This window comes from Agelaius tricolor, unplaced genomic scaffold (genome assembly GCF_023055355.1).
Source record: "Agelaius tricolor isolate 1412-34295 unplaced genomic scaffold, bAgeTri1.0.p SCAF_26, whole genome shotgun sequence".
Taxonomy (NCBI): Eukaryota; Metazoa; Chordata; class Aves; order Passeriformes; family Icteridae; genus Agelaius; species Agelaius tricolor.
This window is the reverse complement of record NW_027269286.1, coordinates 6929706-6953669: the sequence shown is the minus strand read 5'-3', so window position 1 is coordinate 6953669 and position 23964 is coordinate 6929706. Positions and strand designations below refer to the sequence as shown.

At 38.0% G+C, this 23964-nt stretch overlaps 1 protein-coding gene across 1 annotated transcript; it reads left to right on the top strand.

Moving 5' to 3' along the window:
- Positions 1-1450: 1450 nt before the first annotated feature.
- On the top strand, positions 1451-23711 carry DNAJC15 (DnaJ heat shock protein family (Hsp40) member C15). Its single transcript, XM_071448541.1, has 6 exons — positions 1451-1603; positions 7992-8043; positions 9471-9544; positions 16192-16268; positions 18123-18193; positions 21276-23711. Exons 1-6 carry the CDS (start codon positions 1514-1516, stop codon positions 21344-21346), a joined length of 435 nt encoding a protein of 144 aa, XP_071304642.1. The 5' UTR covers positions 1451-1513; the 3' UTR covers positions 21347-23711.
- The last annotated feature ends 253 nt before the right edge of the window (positions 23712-23964 follow it).

The window sequence follows — 23964 nt, the reverse complement described above, 5'->3', positions numbered from 1 at the left end:
TCTGGTTTGCTCCATGTAATCCATTAGCTTCCTGCAGCTCTCTGTCCAAAAAGCAGCAGCAGTGGTGTGGCTGGTGATGTGAAAAAGATGTTTTGAGCACTGTTCTCCATCTCAGAGCGTGCGTGGATGTATTTGTATGGACCATATTATGACCCAGTGTCTTTAAGAGACCAGTTTTGCTTGGACTCTTAAAATGACATAGAATATTTCCTGAATTCATAGATTATAATTTCCTTACAAAGGTGATCAAGCACCTGACAGGGGCAGATGCTTTTCTGGATTTGATACTTGCAAAGGAGGAAGAATTTGGCTGCTGTGATGAGGAGACAGTAGTATTTGGGCAAAATAGCTTTGGATTAATGAGAACAGAATCTGTTCTGTTAAGGGGTCTCAGAGATCAGCTTGAAAAACTAAGGAAGGAGACCCTAAATCCCAAAACTTCCAATTTATTGTTTTCTAAGATGAGTTTGCTAATCAAGAAAGTAGTAAGCAACATGCTATTCTGCTTCAGTTCTATGCAAATAAATTAATAACAAAAGATAGGTTGGGGACATTTTTATTGATTCTAAGATAAGTTTTAAGTTTCAAAGAAATCCAATTCCACTGAAGGTTTAAAGAATTAATCATACATTATTGTATGTTATATGTCCAATGAAGAAGTAAAAATGAATTCACTTCTTGATGAACGGATCATCATGCAACTTCCAGTGACTTCTGTTCAGTAGAAAGTTAAATTTATACATCTTTCTAAGGTTAATGAAATGCTGTATGTGGTCAGCTCTCCTCTGCGGTACTTTACAAAGATACTTAAGAGATGCTCAGAGGAGCAATCGCCGTTTGAAATAGGAGGTAAGGAGAGTCATTCTTTTTGTCCAGTCGCACTACTTAGCAACCCGCAGGTGATCCCATTCCATCGCCAGCGCTACCAGGCAGGAGGGAAGGAAAAGCAGCACAAGGGAAAGAGCCGCTTCACTGTTGTACGGACACAGGGCTGAGCATTTTACTGATTATGATGTGGGACGAAAGGCGGTGCACAGGGAGGCATCAGATGAGGAGCGCTTCCAGAAGGGTGAGCTATGATCCAAAGTGGCAGCATTTGCAGGGAATGGAAGTATAAACACAATGAAACATACACAGACATCAACTGAGGTGCAAGCAAGCATGTAGATTTTAAAACGCATTTTAGCGGGGTTTTTCTCAGATTAATTACGCTTTATACTTTCCTTTACATATATCCCCCCCGACCCCTCTTTCTAAAATCCTGTATATTCTGAAGATGGGCACGAATAATTTCCGTGTGGCCTGAATGTTTTTGCCGCTCCTGATCCCATTTGTTAATGCGCTGATTATCCCTGATGCCCGCATTGATTATCCCATATCACTCCGTTTCCCGCTTCCCCCGGGCTGCGGCGCGCCGGTCTTGGCCGCGCGGGAGGAGGGGTTTCGCGCTCCGTCCTGCCGCGCTGTTTGTCCCTCCGGCCGACCCGTAGTGTTCGCTCCTCCTCGCGCCATCATGGAGGGTGCCGAGGGCCTGCGCTACGCCGAGTACGCCCGGGTCCCTACGGGCGCCGGCAAGGGCCAAGCCGAGCTGGACCGGGGACTGGTGAGCGCACGGCGGGACCCCCACCCTGGGTCCGTGAGGCCGCTACTGCCCCGTCCGCAGTCCCGGCCTTCATATGTGTGAAGGGCGACGTGTGTGAGCGGAGCGGGGCGGGGCGGGGGCGGGGCTGCGGGACAGGCGTTCTGCGCTCCCCTCGGGCCGGGCAGGGGTCTGGGGCAGAGGGGCCTGGGCCGGTGCCGCGGGTGCACCTGTGGCGTGGGCAGCGGGCATGGCCTCCCAGCCCTGAGGGGAGGGCACACCCGGGGGTCCGTGAGTGCTCGTGGTCCCGGGGAACGACGGAAGGCAGAAGGTCCTCAATCGGAAAGTTTTATTAGAGTGTTACATGGTCGGTGTGGAAATGTTGGCTCTGGCCTGTAAGCACACGGCAGCGGGTTTTGGATACAGGGGTAGGGTGAAAACAGAAAAGAAGATGTGAATTAAAGAAGACTAGAAAGAGAAGAAGAAAGAGAGGAAAAGTGAGAGAGTAAAGGAGATCACCAGTCCTGGTTCCAGCCTCAGTCCAACTGATGAAATGTCCTGGGGGTGCCTGGGAATACTTTTCTATGGATAGGTTTTCCCTGCCAAGAAGACAGGTTTCTCTTTTTCTGCACATTTCTGGAAACAGGCTGGAGGGCTTGGGGGCGTCTTGGTGGTCTTGATCTCCCCCCCTACAGTCCATGCCCAGTGCTTGGCCTTGCACTGTACCGTGCTGTGTTTACCTCCAGGAGCTGGAGCAGGGAAAAGAGCTGCCCTGCCTCTGCATGGCCCCCTTCTCCAGCCACATTTTGTTCTTCCCCATGGGCAATAATCCTTAGTTATTCCTAGCAGTTCTTGTCTGTCACCACCGAGAGCCCTTGGTTGGCTCCACAGCCAGTGTGTGTTTGGAACATACACATTAGTCCCTTATCTGCTGGGATTCCACAGCAGGGTACATGGGAACACTTCAGCCCCAGCACTCACAAACGAGGCCAAAAATTTTGTTCCCTGCCATGAAAAGGTGATACCTGATGTGTTTTCACCCACTGTGTAAATGTTATTACCACGGGCAGGTTTGAGTGTTGAAGGTTTTGTAGAGCTCTGTTTCAGAAAAGTAATTCTCATCTGGTACTTCATACTGTGGGAAAGGCTGGGTGGAGGCAGAGTGTCAGCAAAGTTGCCTGTGCTCTATCGTGCTCTAGAGGAAAGGTTGCTGGGATTTTATCCCACTTCTTCATTCCTGTCACTTCAACTAGTTCAGGGAACAGCGAGCTCCCATTGGAAATAAGTATTGGGAAAAGCACATGGCTTAAAGCCCCAGATGGTGAAGTTTTCACATTTTTTAAATGGCTTAAAAGTCTTACTTGCCTAACCTAATTGTGTGTGTGAAGTTGTCTCTACAATATTTCTACTTTTTTAAAACACAGTTTTAAAAATCACAGTTCTCTCAGTTATTTATTCATTGTTACTACAGTCTAGGACTTTTTTTTTTTTTCCACAGAAGAATCTTCCTGTGTATTTAACAGCAAGTGTGTAATCTTAAGAAGCTGGCTCTGAAACTCATTATTGTCATGGCCATTCTCCCTGTGGAATGCTGGCAGGGAATTTCTCGAATTTTGTTCAGTCTTTGGGCCTTCTTACCCATGAGAGATAAAAATTGCATTTGGAGTTAGCATGGCTTGCTTTGTTGTTGTGTGTATTGTCATGTTCTTACTGAGAGGTCTGGAGACTGAGGTGGGTCTTTACAGGACTGAAATCTGGATGTCTACAGTTTTCTGTTGGAATTTATTCCTTAGTCCAGGGTATTAGCTGAAAGTCACTTGATCATGGTCACATTTACTCTTGTAGTTGTTTTACAAAAGCATTTGGAGCAATGGAAGAGCAGCAGTGGAAGCATGAGGGGTCTGTGCTGAAAGATCACCCACAGGGAGCCTTTGTTAATTAGTGCATACTCAAGAAGATTGATTGGAATACCTTATGGTAATTGTTCTATTAGTGAATCTTGCTCTGGTTCCATTTCCTCTGAAAAACCATCCAGAATTGTAGTTGTAGCTTTATATACAAACCAAAAAGGTTGCTGGAAGTTAAAGGACACAAAATGACATGAGAATTGTGTCAGTATGGAGAACAGCATCTAGCTGAAATTACTTTCAATTCACTGTGGAAAACAAATTAAATTTCATAGGAGGGTTAAGACTAGAGGGAGAATACTAGATTATGAAATAAAATTGGTTGCATAGAGTTTATAATATAATCCCACTTCACAATGGTTCTGCCTCCATATAGTGTTACGAAGGTGGTTTGCTCTAGAGCGGTATTCCTATAAACTGTAGCTACTCTTCTGAGGAATAGAAGCCTTATTCTATCTTCCATACCCAACAATCATTTATATTTCCAGTCAAGAATTTTTATTTAAGGGAATATCTATTTTCAGAAATATTTTTGTACACTTAGTTAATATACTTTTGTATCCTACTTCTTAGCACTGTATAGAACTAAAAAAACCCACAGCTAATAAACCAAACCTTGAAAATGTTTAGTTAAGCAATTTATACTTGTGTGTATTTAGTTGAATGTAGGTACCTAATTCCTATTTTGCTGGTCCACGATTAAGCATGGATTAATTGCAAAATGCCATTCAGCCCATGAAAACAAATTATTATTTTCTCTGTGCTTTTTATTCTGTTCTTCTCACTGTAGGTTTCTGAGGCAAAAGACTGTAGGACTCCTGCTGTGTGTGTGAAACTTAGTAGTGAGGAGAGCAAAATATTTTTCATTTGACTGAGGGTGTTCCACTAGTTGTAGTAGAAGAACCAGTATAAAATCCAAATCATATGCAGGCAGATAGGTTTTAATATTTGGAAAGCATTAACATTTGCAGCCCATTGTCAGATTAAGAGTGTTGTGCTGAAGTTTTAAAATGATGCATTTGAAATTCTCCTTTTGTTTATAAATTTAACTTTTTTCTACTTCATAGAAGAAGAAGAAGCTCTAATGCTAAGAACTCCATATGTAATTTTATTTTTTGAGTATTTTTAAGTTAGAAGGGCACCTGGATTGGGGATTTGCAAAAATAATATCTCATCCTCCCCTTCTTCTGCTAAAAAGTTAAGGCTACTGGAGAATTAAATATTAAAGGAATAGGCAGAAATTCTCTGTTTTCTAACATACTGTGTGTTACTTAATATGCTTTATGGTCTTTTGTTTGCCAAACACTTAGGTAAATCAGGTCTTGGCAGTTGCCTTTCTAATGCTTGTGCTTTCTTATAGTGACTTCTGAAAAGGATTAAGAAAATTCAGGTTTTACAGATTTAGCATAACTTTTTCATTAGCTTCCTTTAGCAGGGTTTGTTACTGAAGACTGAATTACATAGTAAAATTAAAATACTGAGATCAGCAGAATAGCATGGGGTTGATGACTAACCTTTGGGAGCTGATTCATTGAATAAAGAAAAGGACAGATGTTAGTTTTTAATATTTTATTTCTTTATTTTTCCCTCTTGGATTGTAACATAATGATTTCATTTAAAATCCACATCTTGGAAGTTTCTTAACAGCATTTTTGGAGGGGGGAGAAGGTCAATTCTGTCATAATTGAAAGTCAGTGTGTATGTATTTATTTATTTATCCCTTATGAAATGCAATTTCAAGCAATAGGAGACAAAAATGGTCATGGTGGTAGTTGTATTAGCATGCTGTAAATGAACTGCTGCCTTCCACAGAGAGAGCGAGTTGCTTTCATTTAATATTGACGTGAAAGGAGTGCATTTAATTAAAGCTTTGGACTTTACATTTCAAAGCACCAGGCTGACCTTGACTGATTCTTTTAAATATTCAACTGAGTTGAGAGAGCACAGAAAAGGAAACTGAGTCCAGTCGTACTTGAAGAATTTACTTGTTAGTACTTGAAGTTGCCACTGCTTTTATGATAGTCTGTGTCAAGAAAAAGACCAAACTTGCAATCTCACACTGATCCAAATTCCGTCTTTGTCACATGTGTATAGTTAGGATACATTCACACCATAACATTCAAGATGCTTTGGTGCCTCAAGTTATCACTTCTTTGCTAATATGTGGCAAATGACTCTTCTCTAACGTGCTCATAATGTAAATAAGGTGAGTTACCATAAACCAGTATTTCTCAGATTTTCTGATGCCTGTACCTCACTTAAATGTGCGGACAGTCTTTTGTTCCTCTCTGGCTTGAGCTTTGTATCGGTTTTACCAAGTTTTCTGTCTTGTCTTTATTTCCCCTTGATCCTGCATCCTGCTCCTATTCAAGGGCTGGCTGCTATGGTTTGTTTTTACCTGCTGTACTCCGGGCATCAGTAGCTTTCCACTGACTGCTGGTGCTTTCCACTGAGGTTGGACTAATGCATTCCAGTGGACATGGCTGACTCTGTGAAAGGCCCTCAGGGGTCTCTGCATTGTTCGCCCAGATTACTCTGCAAAATCACTTCAGCTACTTCTGCACTGAACTGACAGAATCCTGGTGTTAATGGTCTCTGTGCTTGGTCTTGCCTGTGATGAGGTGTCTGCTGCTAATGCCTTGTTGGAACCTGCATGTCTTGTAAACTGCTGACTTAAACCACCTTTTTGGTGGCAAAGCAAGTATAACTTAATTTGGACAATCAAAGGCTAATAATTTTTTTTTTTGCCAGCGTGATCTATTTCACACATTGTTGAGCTCTTAATTGACTGTAACCACTTAGTAAAAGATTCTTGCTGTCAGTCTGAGTAAGTCAAGGAAACTCTTGAATATTAATCCATGGTCACAAACCACAAGACAGAATAATATAGAATTCCTATAGGGTTAGGATATTTCTAGAAAGGTGGCTGTTTGTGGTTTGTGTCTAAGTGGAGGAATTTTTTTTGAATGTTTGAATATTGAGAGCCTGGGAAAACTGATTTGTGAGAAGAAGTGAAAAGAGTTTTAGTATAGTGAGAAGATGAACTGTATGCTTCACAATTTTACACCATCTATCATTTAAGATAACATCCTTAAACATTTTCATGGGGAATAGAAGAGAGGAAATTTTGTGGAACTGAAAGGAACAACAGACATAAAGCTACTATATTATTTTTACATTTAGAAATGAATGCTGCTATTGAGACTGAAGACCACACTGAAATGGAAGAGTTAAATTACAAAAATGTAATATACAGGCAAATATCTAAGGCAAAAATTCCCCCTCAGGTAGGTGGGAGGTAGGTGTTTAGTTAAAATCTGCAGCATCCAGATGCTAGATCCAGAGGAATACAGCTGCTTCTGCCAGTGACCTCAGAGGAGGCTGGGACTTTTGCCCTGAGCTCAGTGCTACAGGCAGCAGTCACAGCCACTCGCTTTCAGAGCCAAAGCTGTAGGAGCCACTGGGCGTGAGGGCAGCTCCTGCATCTTGTACAGCTGCCTCTCTCTGGGCAAGTTGCCAACCCATGATCTAAGTCCTACTAAGCCAGCTCTAGGAAGGCTTTGAAAACAATATTTCTGAACTCTTCCCCTGCTCCCACAGTCTAGAAATGAGGTTGGGTACAATTGAAAAGAAAGTATTTTAGCCCCAGAAATCTTAGTGGTAAAGGCACCTGGGTTCCAGATCCAGTTACTAGGGCATTCACATTGAAGGTACAAAACGTATAAACCAGTTATGGGATAGTTGTGGAAGTAAGTCATATATAGAAGAGACAGTCTGGTGATAAAAGCATTTTCACTGTCGTTATGTTTTGAATTCAAGATAAACCTAATCTGATTTCTCAGGTTTCCCAGGGGGAAATTCAAGGCATTATTGAACTGTCGTATGATAAGACAGGTGATACCACAGATGACTATTTCCTTTGTTTCAAAGATTGCATGGAAGATTTTCAGAAGGGGAGAGCTTGTTACCCTTCCTGAATTCTGCAAACATGTGAGAAGGCAGTCCTTTCTTCAAGGTTTACTTCATATCTTTCTTCAGCTTCTTGATCAACACAGAAATACTTCTTACCCTTCTTGAAGTGCCTGACTTTTTCAATCACTGTGTAGGAAAATACATACATCTGATATGGGAGCTAGTTCTTCATGTTTTTGTAGTAAACTGATACTTTGTTATGTAGAACTAGACTGCACAGGTAATTTCAAATAATGCTGTATAGTTTTATGCCTTGCGTTTTTATCAGTGCATACTGTGAGCTGATTTCAGTGTGTGTTCACTGATTTGCTCGTGGGTAGGTCAAGTTAAACCGGATACAATGGTGGAAGTCAATGGGACTGAACTATAAAATCCAATAGCCTGTGGAATACAGAACTTACTTTTGTCGCTTTCATAGCTTATAAATGAAATGCCCACATTAGACATCAGAAATGCTCCTTGTTAAAGTAAAAGGTGTGTATATATCAAATTAGAATTCACATGTTATTCTGATTCCTGTTTTTCTGCTTTAGGCCAGGACTATGATAGCACTCGGACTTGGTGTTGCAACTGTTGCATTTGCAGGTAAGGTAAATTACCCGCAGAACTCTCACTTTTGTGAGCTGTGGTTTCCAAAAGGGTTAATGAAGTTTTTATAAATATAAATAGTGGAAAGTGGAAAGGTTGCTCAAGAGAACTATGAAAAATTGTATCTACCTATAGAAGTCATAAGAATTGTGTTCACCTTCAAAGTAATAAATTCCAAAACTCTTTTTGAAAAAGGTGGAGAAAGCTGGATAATGTAATTTCATGGACAGCAGCTAAAATGCTCCATCTGCTTTTTGTCTGCAAAACGAAAGGTGAAAAGTTTATTTACTTAATAACATACTGCAGTGTAGAGGCCCTTTAGTATGGAAGAGTGCAACAAGATGCTGTGATGATAAGGTGATGCTCAACAAATTGAAATAGAGGAAAATAAAAGGTTTTAGTGACTAGTGATTTATCATACTAACTGTTTCCATACTACATTTTTTATTACATGAACTCTTTGCATCTGGACTGTTTGTTATTCTGAAAAATATGTTCTAGTATGAAGACAGGGTATGAGTTTAACATTAAATAATGGTTAGCAGAAAGCATTAAGAAGACAGTGAGGTAATGGTACATCACAACATTTCAACAGAGATAGTCCAATGTGGTTTTGACTTCTGTGTTACCATAGGCACAGGCTTAGATCGCTAAAACTTACAGATATGATATGTGTTGTAAGAATGAATGCAAGATGCTATTTGAATGAAGCAGAGCCGAATTTATAAATAGTTTTTCCATTGTGTGTAATATTAAGTTACATTGCTAAAGAATAGTTAAAACAGTAAGTGGGGAGAGAGGATTTACATGGAAAACCCTCCAGTAACATGGCATAAATCTTGATTCTGGTGTTGATAGATCTGCTTTGTTCTCTGGGAACACAGCCTTACAGGAATCCCTCTAGTCTTTCCTGGCTATAGACACTCAGTGCTAGTGGGGAATTGAATGGCTCTGAATCCCAGAAGATCATCTTTTTCTAATGAAATTAAAAATTCAGTATTTACAAGGTGTGTAATTAAGCATACAGCATCACAGCAAGAAATGTGTAGTACATGGATTTCTTTTTTTGAAGACATAACCTTTGAAGAGTATTTGATAAATAATGTATACCCAAAGCTAATGTTTCAAACCACCCTTTTTCTTAAAGTTCACAAGGCAGGTATCTTCATTTATCATATTGAAATGTATTTAAATCTATTTATTTAGTGAGTTAAATAGTGCGTAAACACAATGGGTCTTTGCAGTCCATGACTAGGTTTTTAGATGCAGTGTACTAAAAGTCTTCTCCCTCTCCCAATAGTTTGGGTTTTTTTAAAAATAAAATTCTTTCTGCTGTAAACTGATGAACATAAGTTGGAGCTTGTTTGTGGGGTGGTTTTTTTTGCATTTTAGTGAATATTTCATTTACCTCCATCTTTTTTTAGGTCGTTATGCTTTCCGTGTTTGGAAACCATTGGAGCAGGCAATTACAGAAGCAGCAAAGAGGATTTCAACTTCTGTAAGTTTGGATACTACTTTATGCTAAATTTATGATTTTGTATTTCAAGTATTCAGAAAGGAGATATTTTATGTTAAATACAGTAAAGTGCCAGGTAGATATTTTTTTCCCAGGCTAGGGCTGCTCTCTGCTGTGTAAGTTCTGGCACATTGTCTTCTCTATTTTAAATCCCTATGGATGAAGCTGTATCAAAAGATGTTTATGAGTTTGATAAACAGTTGCAGTTTTTTCTACTGATGTTCCTTGTTTTGGAACCCTTTACTAGTAAGTGTAAAGATAAATTGTTCAAGTACGTGGTGAGAAAGTCACTAATTCCTAACTATTGCAAAGAGATGACATGCAGTTTCATTTCCAGCAGCTAAAAGTGAAAGAATTTAGTCTTTTAGATACAGTGTTAAAAATCAAGAAGGCAAATTGATGAACTTCTAGGATGGGTTGCCATGGAGATGGGAGAGCTTGTGTGCTGGTTTACATGGGAGTTGTCTTTTTCTTCTTCCCCAGCTAATTTGAACTTTTAACCAGGTTTTTGTTCTTTGTTTTTTTCCTGCTGGTTAAAAAATACAATAATGAGGTAAAAAATCAAGAAGTAGAGTGTTTTGTGGGATGCATATGCAGGGAATATTTGAGAGCATTTACTTACTGCTTCAGTGGCTATGTTTTCCTCGGGTAAATAAATACATGTCTTCTATTCCTGTTTGATTGAAGTAATTCCCAATGAGCTAGATGTCTGCTTGTAGCAGAATGTTCCTTCAGAGTGCATAGTCTGTGTACACTTACCCACAGCAAAAGAATGCTATTCCCTTCATGATGCTGATGGGTGAGCATGTTCAGAGAGTAGTTGTTGCAGGTTATTATTTTCTGAAAAATATTCTAAAGGTAGGTTTTTAAAAAACATGATATTAATATTGTACCTACTAATGTTAGGCCAGTTGCAACACAGAGCCTGTCTAGACAGACACTGAGGTCCAAATTCATTTGCCATCTGTACTTGGTGTTCCTGTGCTGAAGGTGCAAGCTTGGTCAAGGCAAGCTTCCTGGGCAGGAGATTCAACTGTCCTCTTGGGGCTGTGTGTTTGCTTGCCATGTGTTTCAGCCAGAAACAGTGCTCCTAGAAAACTTTTTTTGCTCTCTGTCGCTCTTATTGCATTGCTGTTCTGAGACCACTGTCAATTTTTTTTTCCTATTTCAAAAAAAATTTTTGAGATATTCCCATATTGCCTGCCAAAACAACAGAGGGGACTTTAGGTACTGTGAATTAAATTGCTTTCACATGATACAGATACAGGCTGACTTGCAGACTTGCTAGATGTAGCTGGCAGTACATGTGGCTTCAGAGTATGGAGTGCTTCAGTCTTCACCCTCCCTCCCTCCCTAACTGTTTTACTCCAGCCTATTCTTTTTCTATCCATTTGTAGATACAGGCTAGAGAATCTAAATTCAGATACATTCACATAAGAAAGCATGCAGTGACTCTTAACACATTCAAATGTGACATGCTACTGCATGGAGAGGTGTCTGTTCCTAGGAAACTGCACCCCTCAATACTGACTGAGCCAAGCTCATTGCAGACCTATCTCATTTTTACCTCAGTGACTTTGAGTCCTGCAGAATTCATGAACAGCCATAAAGAGCAAACCAGGAGCTTCTGCATTCTAAGTGTTCTTAGTCCCTGGAGCAGTATCCTCTGTCTGCTTTCACATCCTGCCTTTCTGCCCAGAATTGTGTGTTGATTTCCAGTAGGGTATCTCTTCTGCTGTTCTATTTCTGTACTTGAAAGTACAAGTTTTCAGTGTAAGATATACTTAAGTACTGGAGACAGTAAAAACTGGCTTCCTGTTTGCCATTTACTGTGTGTATTTTCTGGCTTTATATTTGTGAGAGGATAGTGATAATATTTTTCTTCTACAACCATGGTCCAAATTGAAGATCCTTGTATAATTCTTGGCCAAGATTATTTGATTTTTACTACTGTACAGCTACTACTTCCTCCGTTTATATTTTAATTTTTTTTTCTTCTCCCCTTAACAATGGATTATTTTCTTTAAAACAGTAGAGAAAATATTAAATGCAAAAATCCTATATAAGTGCTTATTCTCCAAAGTGCTTATTTTAGTAGTTTCACTTGACTTTGTGGAATATGTAGCCACTGCATTTAATTTGTGAATTAGCACTTTCATCACGTTTCTTGACAGCATATTGCCCTTTACACTGTACTGACAAAGGTTACCAAGAAGTTGGTACTTCTACCCGTGCTTCCTGAAAAAAAATAAAATCTCTTGACCTTCAGTGTCTGGGCTCAGCGTTGCTTTGCTGGGTTTCTATGGTGAAGGTGCCTAACTTGGTCCCTATAATTTTCAGCGCTTATTCTAGCTTTCTAGAATGAAGCCTTGTCCCTCATGGCCTTCTTTTCCTTGAGAGTCTGTGAACAGCTGACTGTTGAAAAGCTAGCTGCCTCCCTCTGTAAACCCCCACTCTTCCTCCTCCATTTACAGTGTGTCCCCTGCTCTGTTTGCACTAGAAATCAGAGTTGATGTTGATCTCTCCCAATCACACAAGGTAGTACAGATACAGTTTATTCTTTCTGTCTGCTCACTAATAAATGATTTGGGAAAGGTCAAGCTGAGCAATTTTGAAGTGATCATTTAAAATGCTGCTTGCTGTATCTTGAGGATTTTACACTTCCTATTTACTTATGTAAATAAGTAACATGTACAGTCGACAACTGTACTCATGTTTTAGTCAGAAATAGTAAGCAGAGGCAAGTAAAAGCTTTATTTTGAATTTTTACATCTCATACAAGACAGTCACTTTATATTTAAGAATATGTATTTGTAAATGCTTCTGTCATTTAGTCTTGAAGTTTTCTACCATCTTTCTTTCAGTGGAGAAAGACACTAGAGGAAACACTGTATTTCCACTCTATGGCAAGTCATAACGCTTGCTCCCACAGAAATGGTTTTTTAGTTTGTCTGTAGTTTTGTCAGTGGTCTCAGTGACAGTGTTTTGTTTCTGTGTGTAGTATGAAGAGTGTTGCCTGTAGAGGTTGCATAGCTCTAAGTAGTCAATTGGCTTTTCTTCCTCAGAATTAGTGCCATTAGTTGTACTATTAATATTTCCTTAAAGTGTGAAATAAAGAAGCAAGTATTTTGGTAGCATTCATTACCTTTCTTTGTGGAATCAATGATATTGAGGATTGAATGACAGATAGAAGACATTGAAGACAGACACAGAAATTCTAGGCCAAATAAACTATCAAAATACTCAAATCCCACAATCATGAAACTCTGTGTTCTATAAGAAGATGATGTCTTCTGTAGCACATCATTTGGTTTTCTCACTGTATTTACTTTATTGGATCGGATTCTGCTCAGACTCATGGAGTTCTGAATTGAGGGGTAAGGGTAGCAACTATCTCTCTTGTCCTTAATTGAAAATAAAGCTTCTAGAGAACAATTCAGTCCATTTTATAAGATTTCTTTCCTAACTGAAGTTAAGGAAGTTAAACTTGATACTAGCAAAACTGTATGTTATATCACAGCTTCTAATAGTTTGTGGTTGTAGTTTGTTTTTTGTGTTTTTTTTTTTTTTCCTCTGGTGTTTGTTCCCTTTCTGGTGGAGGACTGTGTTGGTCCTGGAACAGTAACACAGTTTTCAGAAAAAATCACTACTCCATGTAATGTAATGTCTGGTCTCAGTTTTGGTGTTTTCACTCTCTTATCTGGCATAGAAACAGTGATTATGCTTATGATTATGTGCTATGAAAAAAAAAATTATCTTGAAGATGTCATGGTCCCTGTGCATTGGATTTTCTTATCTGGTTGCTTTTGTGAAGATTTGCAAGACTGAATAGATGTTTACAAAGCAAGTGCAGCCATTTTCTGTCCCTCCCTGTGCCCCAAACCTATTAATAGCATTTGTTCAGAAAGGAGGACTTACATAAATTGCTAAACAGTAATAATGTGCAAGGAAATTAAGTAAATTAAATGATACCTCCTCCCCTTCCCCCAAATAGTACAAAGGAATGAAGAGCTCATTTCAATGATTCTTCCAGTACGAAATTTTCTTTGCAATTGCTGGAGCTAATAAATAATCAAGTGTCTAGAGCTGCCTGCTCATCAAGGAGTTCTCATAACAGAAAAATATCTTTCCAGCCATTACTTAGAATTTGCAACTAGGAAAAAAATGTTTTCGTTTGAGTAGCATGCAAAAATTCTTTCATTAGGGAACTAGAAATTTGCCTATGTGTTGCCTAAAATGAAGTCTCAGTATTTTTTCCTCTTTTTTCTAACCAACGGGAAAAATGCTTTTATGTGTAATTTCCTTTTGCTTTAAATTCTGCTTAGGATGGAGATCTTAATTTAAGAATTGATTATTGTTTCTACATCCTTCACTTATGTGAAGAAAATCCTTTTTTGTGGAGACCAATTCAGCAAACTGTTTGTGTGTGAAAAGACAGAGGGTACAGAATTTATTTTTTCATTCCTTTTGGAGGTGAACTGAGGCTTCCTAAGGTTAGAACAGTGTCAAGGAAGTAGGCTTTAAAAACATGAAAAAATATTTCTGAATGTAAGCTTGCAGCCATCCCTCCCTAGTCTCTCGTTTTAAATAGTGTTTTAGATAAAATCTACCAAGAACAGAGACAAGCTGTGTTAAATTCGAATGCTGCTCTTCTCTACATTAATAGCAAGCTAGTGTTCTCCTGCATTAGAGTTCTATGTCAGAGTTGAAGGGCAGAGAAGAATTCAGGAAACCACCTGCACCTAGAGCTTTGGGAGCAAATGTTTCTGGAAAAACGTTCAGGGAGCATTAAAGTTCGCTTTTCTCTTTCGCTTGTAGTAATTGTTGGCATTGTTGCAAATTTCTGTGCAGTTCTGCTCTTCAAGGGTGTTACCTGTTGGCCATTAAATTATTGACATCATTTCCCTTCAGAGAACCAGAGAAACGCTGTGTGTTCCCTTAGTGTTGCACCCTCTACCCTGTCAGGTCCATGTGCACTTTTCCAGACCTAGTTTGTGTTACCCTGTAGTTAAAAAAGTGGCTCCTCCACAGATTCTCATTGTTGGCATGGCATGTCCACAGTTCCTTCAGCTTTGATACCTGTAGTGTTACTGTAATGGTTACTCTGTTCATGGTTGGGGGTGGGAGAAGGAAAATAAAATTCGTTTTGGGTGATAACAACACACTAAAAAAATCTCTTCTGTGGTTGCATGTGACATTGTGGTAGCAATAGGTGAAGTATTTCTGAACCATGCTTTTTGGTAAATATCTCTCCTAAGCTTAAAGGCTTTTCTCAGATATCATAGGCAGAGCCCTTTAAATGCTATATAATGGTTTTGAAATTATATAACAGAGCTTGTGTAGGCATAAGGCAAAATTCTCACTGAATATGAATGGCTTTATTTAGTGAGAAGAGTGTTTTTTCAAGGGCCAGGCACATTTTACTTGGGGGTAAAGGGAATACTTGAAAATAGTCTCAGGCCACACTTCCCTTTGATAGCAACAAAAGAAGCTTATTTTCCCTCAGTTGATAGGTTTTGCATTGAGGAAAAGACTTTAGTCTTGTTGAGTGATTTCTGTGTGCCAGTTCGCCAAGGCTTGGAGCTACATCTGCTACCTCTGGGACTTACAGAAACATTCACATTGTGATTACTGCTAACCATCAATGATGGTTCCACAGGTTTTTTCATAATTTAAAATAGATTTATGGTAGACAAATATACTTTCAACCCGTTCTCTATGACAGTAGCTGTAATGACTTGCTCTCATCTCCATCTCCTTTTTAATGTTCTTCTCCCACTGTTTTTTCTTCCCTTCTTAAAACAGTGGATAAAGTTTCATATGACAATGAGTTTAAAAAAATTAACCCCAGGTCCTGTTTCTAATAGTTGTCAGTCATTGGCTTTGAAGGAAGGATGTAAAGACTTAGGATTTCCCTATATATTTCACTATTTTCCAAATGTTCCCCAGCTAGTGGTTTCCTAAAACAGGTTGTGGCTTTATGCTAAGCCTTCATTTTTTCCCTTGTTTCTTTCTGTTTATTTTTCTTGTTTCTTATTTTTCTTTTTTTTTTTCTTGTTTCTTTCTCAGGATTCCTGTAAAAAACTCATGATAGACTTTTTTGAAGTAACATTCCTTCACATCAAATCTATTCTTATATGTATTGTGGTTTTTTACCAACTTGCTTTGTAGAAATATCTGTAGTGATTGTCCCTAACATCCATGGATGCCAAAATATTGCCACTTTTGGCATTTGTCATTGTGATGGTACCAGTGCTGTTCTCAACAATTATCCTACTTTCTCTCCCATGCCCTCCCCAACACATGCACTGTACCATCCTATGCTAGTATGTACTTTGATTCTGGACTTTTCTCCTGGAGGCAGGATTTCAGTGGTTGTAGCTATTAATATCTCTTATTAACAGTTGAAGATTGTGAAAACATAGGTAGGTTTTTTTAAGTTGTTTTTTTTGTATGTGTTATCACTCAGGAGAAGTCCTTTCATATTATCTGGTTTCCAGTCATTCCATGCCTTTGAAATAAATTATAGATGGATGTAATGCTCTGAATGAGGTCATATAACTACAGTTTAGTTCCTGGCACTTTGTACATGAACTAATTATTGCTTTTTTTCCCTTTCTTCTTTGTAGACTCTTTCATCATACTATAAGGGAGGATTTGAACAGAAAATGAGTAGGCGAGAAGCAAGTCTTATTTTAGGTGTAAGGTAGGTGTGTTGCATCAATATGTTTTTACTTCAGCAAGTATTGAATGAAGCAGATGCATGTTGCAAGAATGTGGAATCCTCTTGCCAAAATCATAACTTTTTTTGTAAAAGACTTCTAATGGCTTATAAATTATTCTAGTACTCTGCTTAAACTAAAAAGCAAACAATAATATGCTCAGAAAAATATAACTTTTGTTTGGGTTGAAGGCATGGTAACATACTGCAGTGGAGAATTGTTCTTGTTCTGCCCTAGGTCCATTTCAGCAGAGCCACTCCCCACTCAGGCATTTCCCAGCCTCTAGCATTGCAAGGGAGTCCCCAGTACCAGGCTCTGCACCCATCCTTGTGGAATTTTGTGAAGGGTTCCTGTCAGCCCCTTCCTGCAGCCTCTGGAGACGCCTCTGAATTTTAGCCCTGCCCTCCAGCATATCAGCTGTTCCCACCATAGTGACAGACTTCTTGGCCAGTGGGTGATGTTAGAAGGCAGCATGATGTTGGTGTGAGTCACATTGCGAGTCAAGGAAAATGTGATTTTAACATTATATATTTTTCTCCTAGTGATAAGAATCTTTAGAGCCCACTGTGGGATAAACAATATCTCATAAACTAAGGAAATTTGAAGTAAACCCCTCTTTCCACGGTTGCTTCTTTGAGAAGCCCTTCGTGATCTTCTGCAATATTCAATTGCCCCTTTTCCCCAGTTATGGTTTAGAACCATCTGAGGTTCTAAATATGGTATAACACTTTCCTTTTTAGTATTAAAAACAGCTGTACTAATCAAAATATAGATGATTGTTATTTATGGTTGTGTGATAAATCATTTTGGTTTTGTATCTATATAATCCAAGACCCTTCACCCTCTGTTTGTTTCTTACTTTCTACGTCACTTTCTGTTCAATTGAAGCATTCTTTTTTACGCAGTTCTGTGAACTATTTTTGCAACATACCCTAATTTCACTGTGACAGAATAATAATTAGAGAGGTTGTTTACCTCAGGAATTTAGTTGGGCTGATACATTGCATTCAAGCTGTAGCTACAGAAAGATTAATTAATTGAATCATCACTGATTAAGAAGTCACCTGAAGTGGAAAACACTGATTCATTTCTGCATACTAACAAATTATAAAAAACTGAACCATTCAAACTGTCCTTTTGCATACAAGAGTTTTACTGTGTTGGCATACTGCATCCATAAGTGGTTATTTGTCTGGTAAGGTACATATTTTGTATTTAATTTAGGCCAAATACATATTTTATGTATGCCATTGAAGTAAACAATATTATGTAGGTAGCACCTGTAAATCAATGTGTCCCTGAATGTAACACATTGAACAGCTTTGCAAAAAATAACACATACAGGCATTATTTTCAGGCCCCAGTAGAAAGAAAAAATATTTATAGCTGCTATAAAAATATTTACAGTAGAACAAAATGTGATAATATTAAATATTTGTTGTTTTGTCACTGGTCATAAAGATACTTATTTTCTTGGAGGAAAAATTGTATTTTCTGCATTTAATCCTAGAATAACCAACCAGATATACCCTAGAACTGCTGGGGCTATCTTGTTTTTCCCCCCTCACATTTTTTATTTTAAATGAGTGGATTTATTACATTCTACAAAAACCTGAAAGATATTTGTGTGTGTCACATACACAGGCTTTTGAAAAATGTCATTCTCTTTGCCTTATGTGCCTTTGTTGTTGTTGCTTCCTCAGAGATGCAGTTTTATGTTTTGTCCACAAGATGGTGAAAATCTCAAGTTTCAATTATTTTTGAAGCCAGTATAAGCTGTTAATTTTTAGCCTGAGTTCTCTGGCATTTCTTGTAAGCACTTCAATTTGTTTTTGCAGTCCATCTGCTGGCAAGGACAAAATCAGAACAGCGCATAGGAAAATCATGATTTTGAATCATCCTGATAAAGGTAAATAATTACTACTTTTCTTAACTAGGGCTCAAAAGGAAGAGGCTTAAATGAGATCCTTCAAATTTTCTGACTGTGTAAATAATCACATCAACTACAAATGTTTGTTGTTTATTGACTTGAGCTTCTGTGTGTCATCTCAGATAAACTGAGCTTTATGAACCAGTTTTGCTCATTTTTGTTTAAAGTTGTTTTCTGTATTTGTGCTGCTTCAGTTAAGACTATGACCTCAGGGACCAGTTTTCCACACTTGGCAAAAACTTCTTGAAAAATAAGGGAAAATAAGCTATAAAAATCTTACATTAAAATAAAATTCCTGTTTTGAACTGTGATGGACCAGTTGCATGCATGAAAGTAATTTTCTGTGGGGAAATGTTTTGCAGTTACTAAGTACATCATTGATGAATTTGAGACTTTATGGAATTCATTTGGAAAGAATGTAAAGCTGGGCATTCTTGGTTTACTGGCCGGGTTTTTAATGTAAATTTATCTTAGAGAAAGGCTATTATTATAACTTTAACTACACTACAGCTGGTTGAGAAAGAAAGCCCATATGTTCATTGCTGTCTCTGCTTTAAAATAACAGATGGTGAAGAGTTGCACTGTATTTCAGAAGTCAAAAGGGGAAATCAGAGGGTTTTTATTTCTTTTTGACAGAATTATAGGCTCCCTACCAGCACCCCATTTTAAGAAAATGAAAAGTGTCTCCACTGGCCATGGGAAGTGTTTAGTTGATGCTTTTCTCTCTTCATCCCTCATTTTAGTGTAAAAGCTGTCCTGCTTGTTTGATTTCGAACCTTCATTTTTTACTCTTTTTGTAATGTATAAGTTGTACAGACCTAGAAAGGAAATTCTCTTCTTTGTTTCTAATATATTACAGTGGTCAAAAGTCTCTTAACCACCAGAGTCCCTATTAGGTCAAGTTTTATTAATAATGAACTTCTACATTTGTTGTAGCAGTATGTGGACACGTGAGCCAAAGAGAATTGTGAATCTCCATGTGGATATTGAGTGTATGTGAAGAGATGCTTCCTGTTAGGAAGATCCTAATGAACCTAACAAAGATTTTAATGCTGCACTCTGAGAGTTTTAATGCCCCTGCAGCTGGGCACACTGTAGGTTTGGATGGATGCAGTGAGCCCTCCTGTGTGATAGTGAGACACCGAGCGTTTTCTCAGTGGGAGCACCAGTTGTAGGGATTTGTGCTTCTCCATGCCCCTGAAGCTCTTCTGGCATGGCTGTAGAAAAAAACCTTAATATCTTCAGCTGCAGAGTGAGGGCCTGGAGTAATCTTGAACATGTGGTACCACAGAGAGGCTTGTTTGCTTGTGTATAGATCAATTGTGGCTGTTGGTAGCACAGATGTTCATTTAAAAATAATATTCAACGGTATAATGTAATTTTGAAATAATATTTTACCACCTGGAGATGATAGAAGAAAGAGCAGTAATTGCAGATTTTAAGTTACATGTGTTCTGAGATCCAAACTGTTGGAGAGAGAAATATTAGAAATAAATAAGAAAATATATAGAAATTTGCATGAAAACATCCCCAGAGAGTACTACTGAAATGGTTGCTTGTTAATCTTTACAGTTCAGTTTTAAAGTGTTTTTATATTGATACATTGTATGTTAAGTTATCAGTTACAAATTTTTATGAAAGAACATTTCCTCACAGAAAAAAAGAGAGAAACCTTTTGGACTTGCCTTAATTATAAACAAACACTTAGGCAATCATGAGATTGAATTTCCTCTCATTGGAGGGCTACAAAATTAATATGGCACTTAAGGATGTAAATGTAGTGAAAACACTTCTAACAGATTTGAATTTACTTTAAGATGCTGTATTCTAGACAAGTAGAAAATCAATGTGCATTTAAAAATTACTTGGAATACATTGTTTATTACAGGTTTTAGTCTTTACTGTTTATTTGATCCTCTTACCTACTCTGTGAAAGAAGCTGTAGTCAATGTAGTAATCCTATTCCTTGCTACAAAGCTACTTGATTTAAGAAAAGAAAAAAAAATTCTTTTTTGAATAGTCAATTCATCACTCATCCCTTGCCCTGCCTCACTTTCCTCCAGTGTGGCTTACTTATTAGAACTAAAGCACTCAAACAAGACCAAACCATGGAAAAGAACTTTTTTTTTTTTTCTGATTGTTATACTACAATATGAAATTACACTGATTTGGATTCCTGCAGCAATGACTAAAGAAGTCTTTAAGCAAGCCTCACCTTTTTATTTGTATGTGTCTACAACTAGCTCTGCATGTTTTTTCTATCATTGTTTTTTCTGATTAATAGAATGAAGGAAATGGTGAATGAAAAGAATTAGGTTGAACAAATGCCTTGGAAAAGGCTGTGCAGTGCACAGTACTGCTGGAATCACATTTTCACATTAAAATATAGATGTATTATAGTAAGTGGTAAGTTACTGATATAGACCTTGCAGTGTTGTTTTTGGTGACTGTGGGCAGGTGGCTGGCACTCAAGGGGAGACTGAAAAAAAACCCAGACACAAAAAGACTGCTGAACTGTAATCAGATGGTTAGATGGAGTGTAGAGCAATGGCAGTGTTCAGCACTAGGAGTTAGGAGGTGTACCATGTTTAAATAGCTTTATTGTGATGAGTTCTGGCTGGTAACTTTGGGCATCTCACACAGGAGATGCTTGCACAATAGTTCTTTGTCAAAGTTATTTTAAAATTTTACCTCTCAGTTTTTAGTATGAGCAGAAGTAATTGCTGTTAGGTTTGAATGAATGTTCAGGACAGCTGACCTTGGATACATTTGCAGTAGCATCCCACTGCAGATCTAAATCACAGGATGTAAAGTGATTTCAGATTTCAGTCTTCTCTCTGAGACAAGTTTTTCTGTGTTATTCTACAGTGATTTCAGTTTTGTTTACATTTCTCATGTTTCGTTATCCATTAGTTTACTTCTTATCAATGTCAGTTGTATCAAAAGGATCTGTGTAGGAAAGAGATAATAAAAATGAATAATAAAGAGATGCTGCAAGTGAGATAGTTTGGTACTTAATACTAATGTGTAAACAGTATTCCTTTCCCCTTTCTCTTCTCAGGTGGATCACCTTACTTAGCAACCAAAATAAATGAAGCAAAAGACTTGTTGGAATCCAGTGCCAAAAACTGAAACCTGAAGCCTTGGGTCATAGGAGATTCAGCAGATACATTGTGCAATAACTTTCATGTCTGCTTCTTCTGCACAGTTTCTTAACATTGATTGTTCATATTTACTATCATAATTAAAATGTTAAGATTATTTAAAAGGAAACTGAAATCTTTTACAGTTATGTAAAGTTATGTACAGTTATGCCCCTGCAAGGAGCAGGGAGTTGGAATGATGATCCTTACAGATTCCTTCCAACTCAAGATGTTCTATGATTCTGTCCCAATTTTAGTGTATTCTTTCTGAATTATAATCCCTTACAAGCTTGGAAAAGTTCTTTTAACTGTGTTTTTTTCAGAAGTACTTTTTTGTTTCTTTTGTTAAATTTTGGATCTTTTAAAGTAAAAATTTTAAAAGTCTTTAATATAGGGTTTTTTCTTCATTAGTAAAGAAACAACCCTATCTTTAGGGTCACTATAAAATCTGTGACACTGCATTGAGTCACAGGACATATGACAGACCCTGTTTGGCAAGTTTTCAGCACCACCTTATGCTTGAGTCTGTTCATTTGTGAAGTAGTGGGGTTTGTTCATGGGTGCAGTTTGAGGGCTGTAGCTCAGGACAAAATGACTGATAGGACTGCAGACAGCAGCTTCCACTAGGTGTGTTTTTGGGGCTCTGAAGGAGGATTCTTGGGTTTGGTTACTTCTTTTACATATTAAAGGATCTCTGAAATTATCAAGTAATTATTTAGACATGCTTTTATTTCAAGTCACAGAGTATGTTTAATCTCTAGCAATTGGGGTAAACATGGGGTTTTCTGCAAGGGTTTTCGTGGCAGTGGGATTGAAGAAGGTAGGTCCATGTGGCATGGTTTAGATGGATTTTCCAGGCTGCTGCTTGTCTAGGTTAGCCAAGTTGTATGAGCCTGGTGCAGGACTGATAATAGCAGGGAACAAACAGGAGTACCTGCTTTGCACATGGCTCCAGGAGCACTTCCTGGGTTAGTTCTTCAGTAATGCTCACATATCTGCATTATGCTTCATATACCAGAGCATACATACTTCCCTCCTTATGTAGCATCCTAGCAATCTAGTGCTGGCTTTGGGGAATCCTGAAGTCAGGGATCTCAGACTTCAGAGAGAGCAAGTTTTAATTTACAGCTCAGGGTGGGTGCTTCTTGGGGCACTTGGCTGCTGCAGATTGCTACCACTAAGTTGTCCGCAGTTGAGTTAAATCTCCTAAGCACAGACAGTCTAGTGCATTCAGTACAAGACTGAAAAACCTCTAGTGTCTATTCAAACTCTATCATTAGAGGTACAACCAACAGCTTACTGAAGTGCTACAAATGCAAAATTTAGATACTCCATTTTCTAGGTTATTTAGCCAGAGGTAAGAGGCTAAGAGCAGTTAATATGAGGTTGGATGCTTTAATTATTTATTCACCAGAACGTGCATTTGTAGTTCATCCAGTGATGGATGCTCAGATTATGTGGATTTTTCCTTGAAAGGAAGAAAAAGTACAAATTTTTTTAATCAGGTTCCTCACACTTTGTCACAATTCCCTTACTTTCATTAAAGGGAGATGAAAAATTTTAAGTTGACCCTAAAAGAAAAGAATAATTCTAAGTACTTTAGAGACTGTGTTGCAATTATTGTGGCACACATGGCACAATTTCACTGGAAAAAGCAAAAAAGACTGCTGGGAGAAACCTGCCTGGGAATAGCACATGGTATACAAGTACTACAGTTGCATCATGTAACTAGTGCTCTAATACAAGAATCTTGAATGAACATAGTTTATTCCTATGCAGTAGCTTTAATTGGTTCCTGTTAAAAGAGTAGCCATCAATTAATGCACATTTAGGGTTAGTCATTCTTTTCACTGGTGTATCAGTCTGTATTGGCAAAAAAATAGAACCATGACAGTTCTCATGTTGGAAGGAGACAAGTGAAATGGTGGTGTTCTAATTTTCTGAAGTGGAATCTGTAAGTGATATGAGTCATTGTGCAAAATCAAAATTGATGTGAATGGTAGGTGGTAAAAACATTCTGCTTAATGATTTTGAACTGACTAGCTGTTGTTTTCATATAGCTACCTTATTTTTCCTGGATAAAATGTGTTGCAGAGAGCTGTTCTAAAGTATCAGTTAAAACAGATGCATTAAAGATGGCTTTTTGCTGTGTTCTTAAAAATGAACTTCCCATGTCTTTGTAAGAAGTAGAGGGTTTGTTTTTTTCTGTGAGATTCTATTGTTGATAATTTCCTTCCTGATAAAATTATTTATATCTGATTATTTTGGATGAAACACTTTTTTCTGTCTTTCAGTTATGAGAGAGATTGTCCTTAACAAAAAGAAATAAAACTGAGTTCTGGTTGTGCTTTCTACATTTTTTTCAGAAGAGACTATTGACTGCTTAAAAAATTTGATAAATTAACAAATTAATTAAAAATTCAACAGATTAACTGGCTCATCCTATCTCTGGAAAATGCTGTAAAATAAATGAAGCTAATGAGGAGCAGTTGTAAAAGCATCACACATACAATAGCATATTTTTTCTTGTCTGTTTACCTGCACAGCTTACTTTACCTACTAAGTGATGTTTAGAAGGATGAATATAGGACAAGGAAAGGCAAATCA

What these genes read in the sequence shown, in the direction of transcription:
- DNAJC15 (XM_071448541.1), top strand. Translation starts at nt 1,514, where the DNA reads ATGGAGGGTGCCGAGGGCCTGCGCTACGCCGAGTACGCCCGGGTCCCT. An exon ending in CAAAGAGGATTTCAACTTCT is followed by an intron (nt 9,545 to 16,191) that starts GTAAGTTTGGAT and finishes TCTTCTTTGTAG; the next exon opens with ACTCTTTCATCATACTATAA. An exon ending in TTTGAATCATCCTGATAAAG is followed by an intron (nt 18,194 to 21,275) that starts GTAAATAATTAC and finishes TTCTCTTCTCAG; the next exon opens with GTGGATCACCTTACTTAGCA.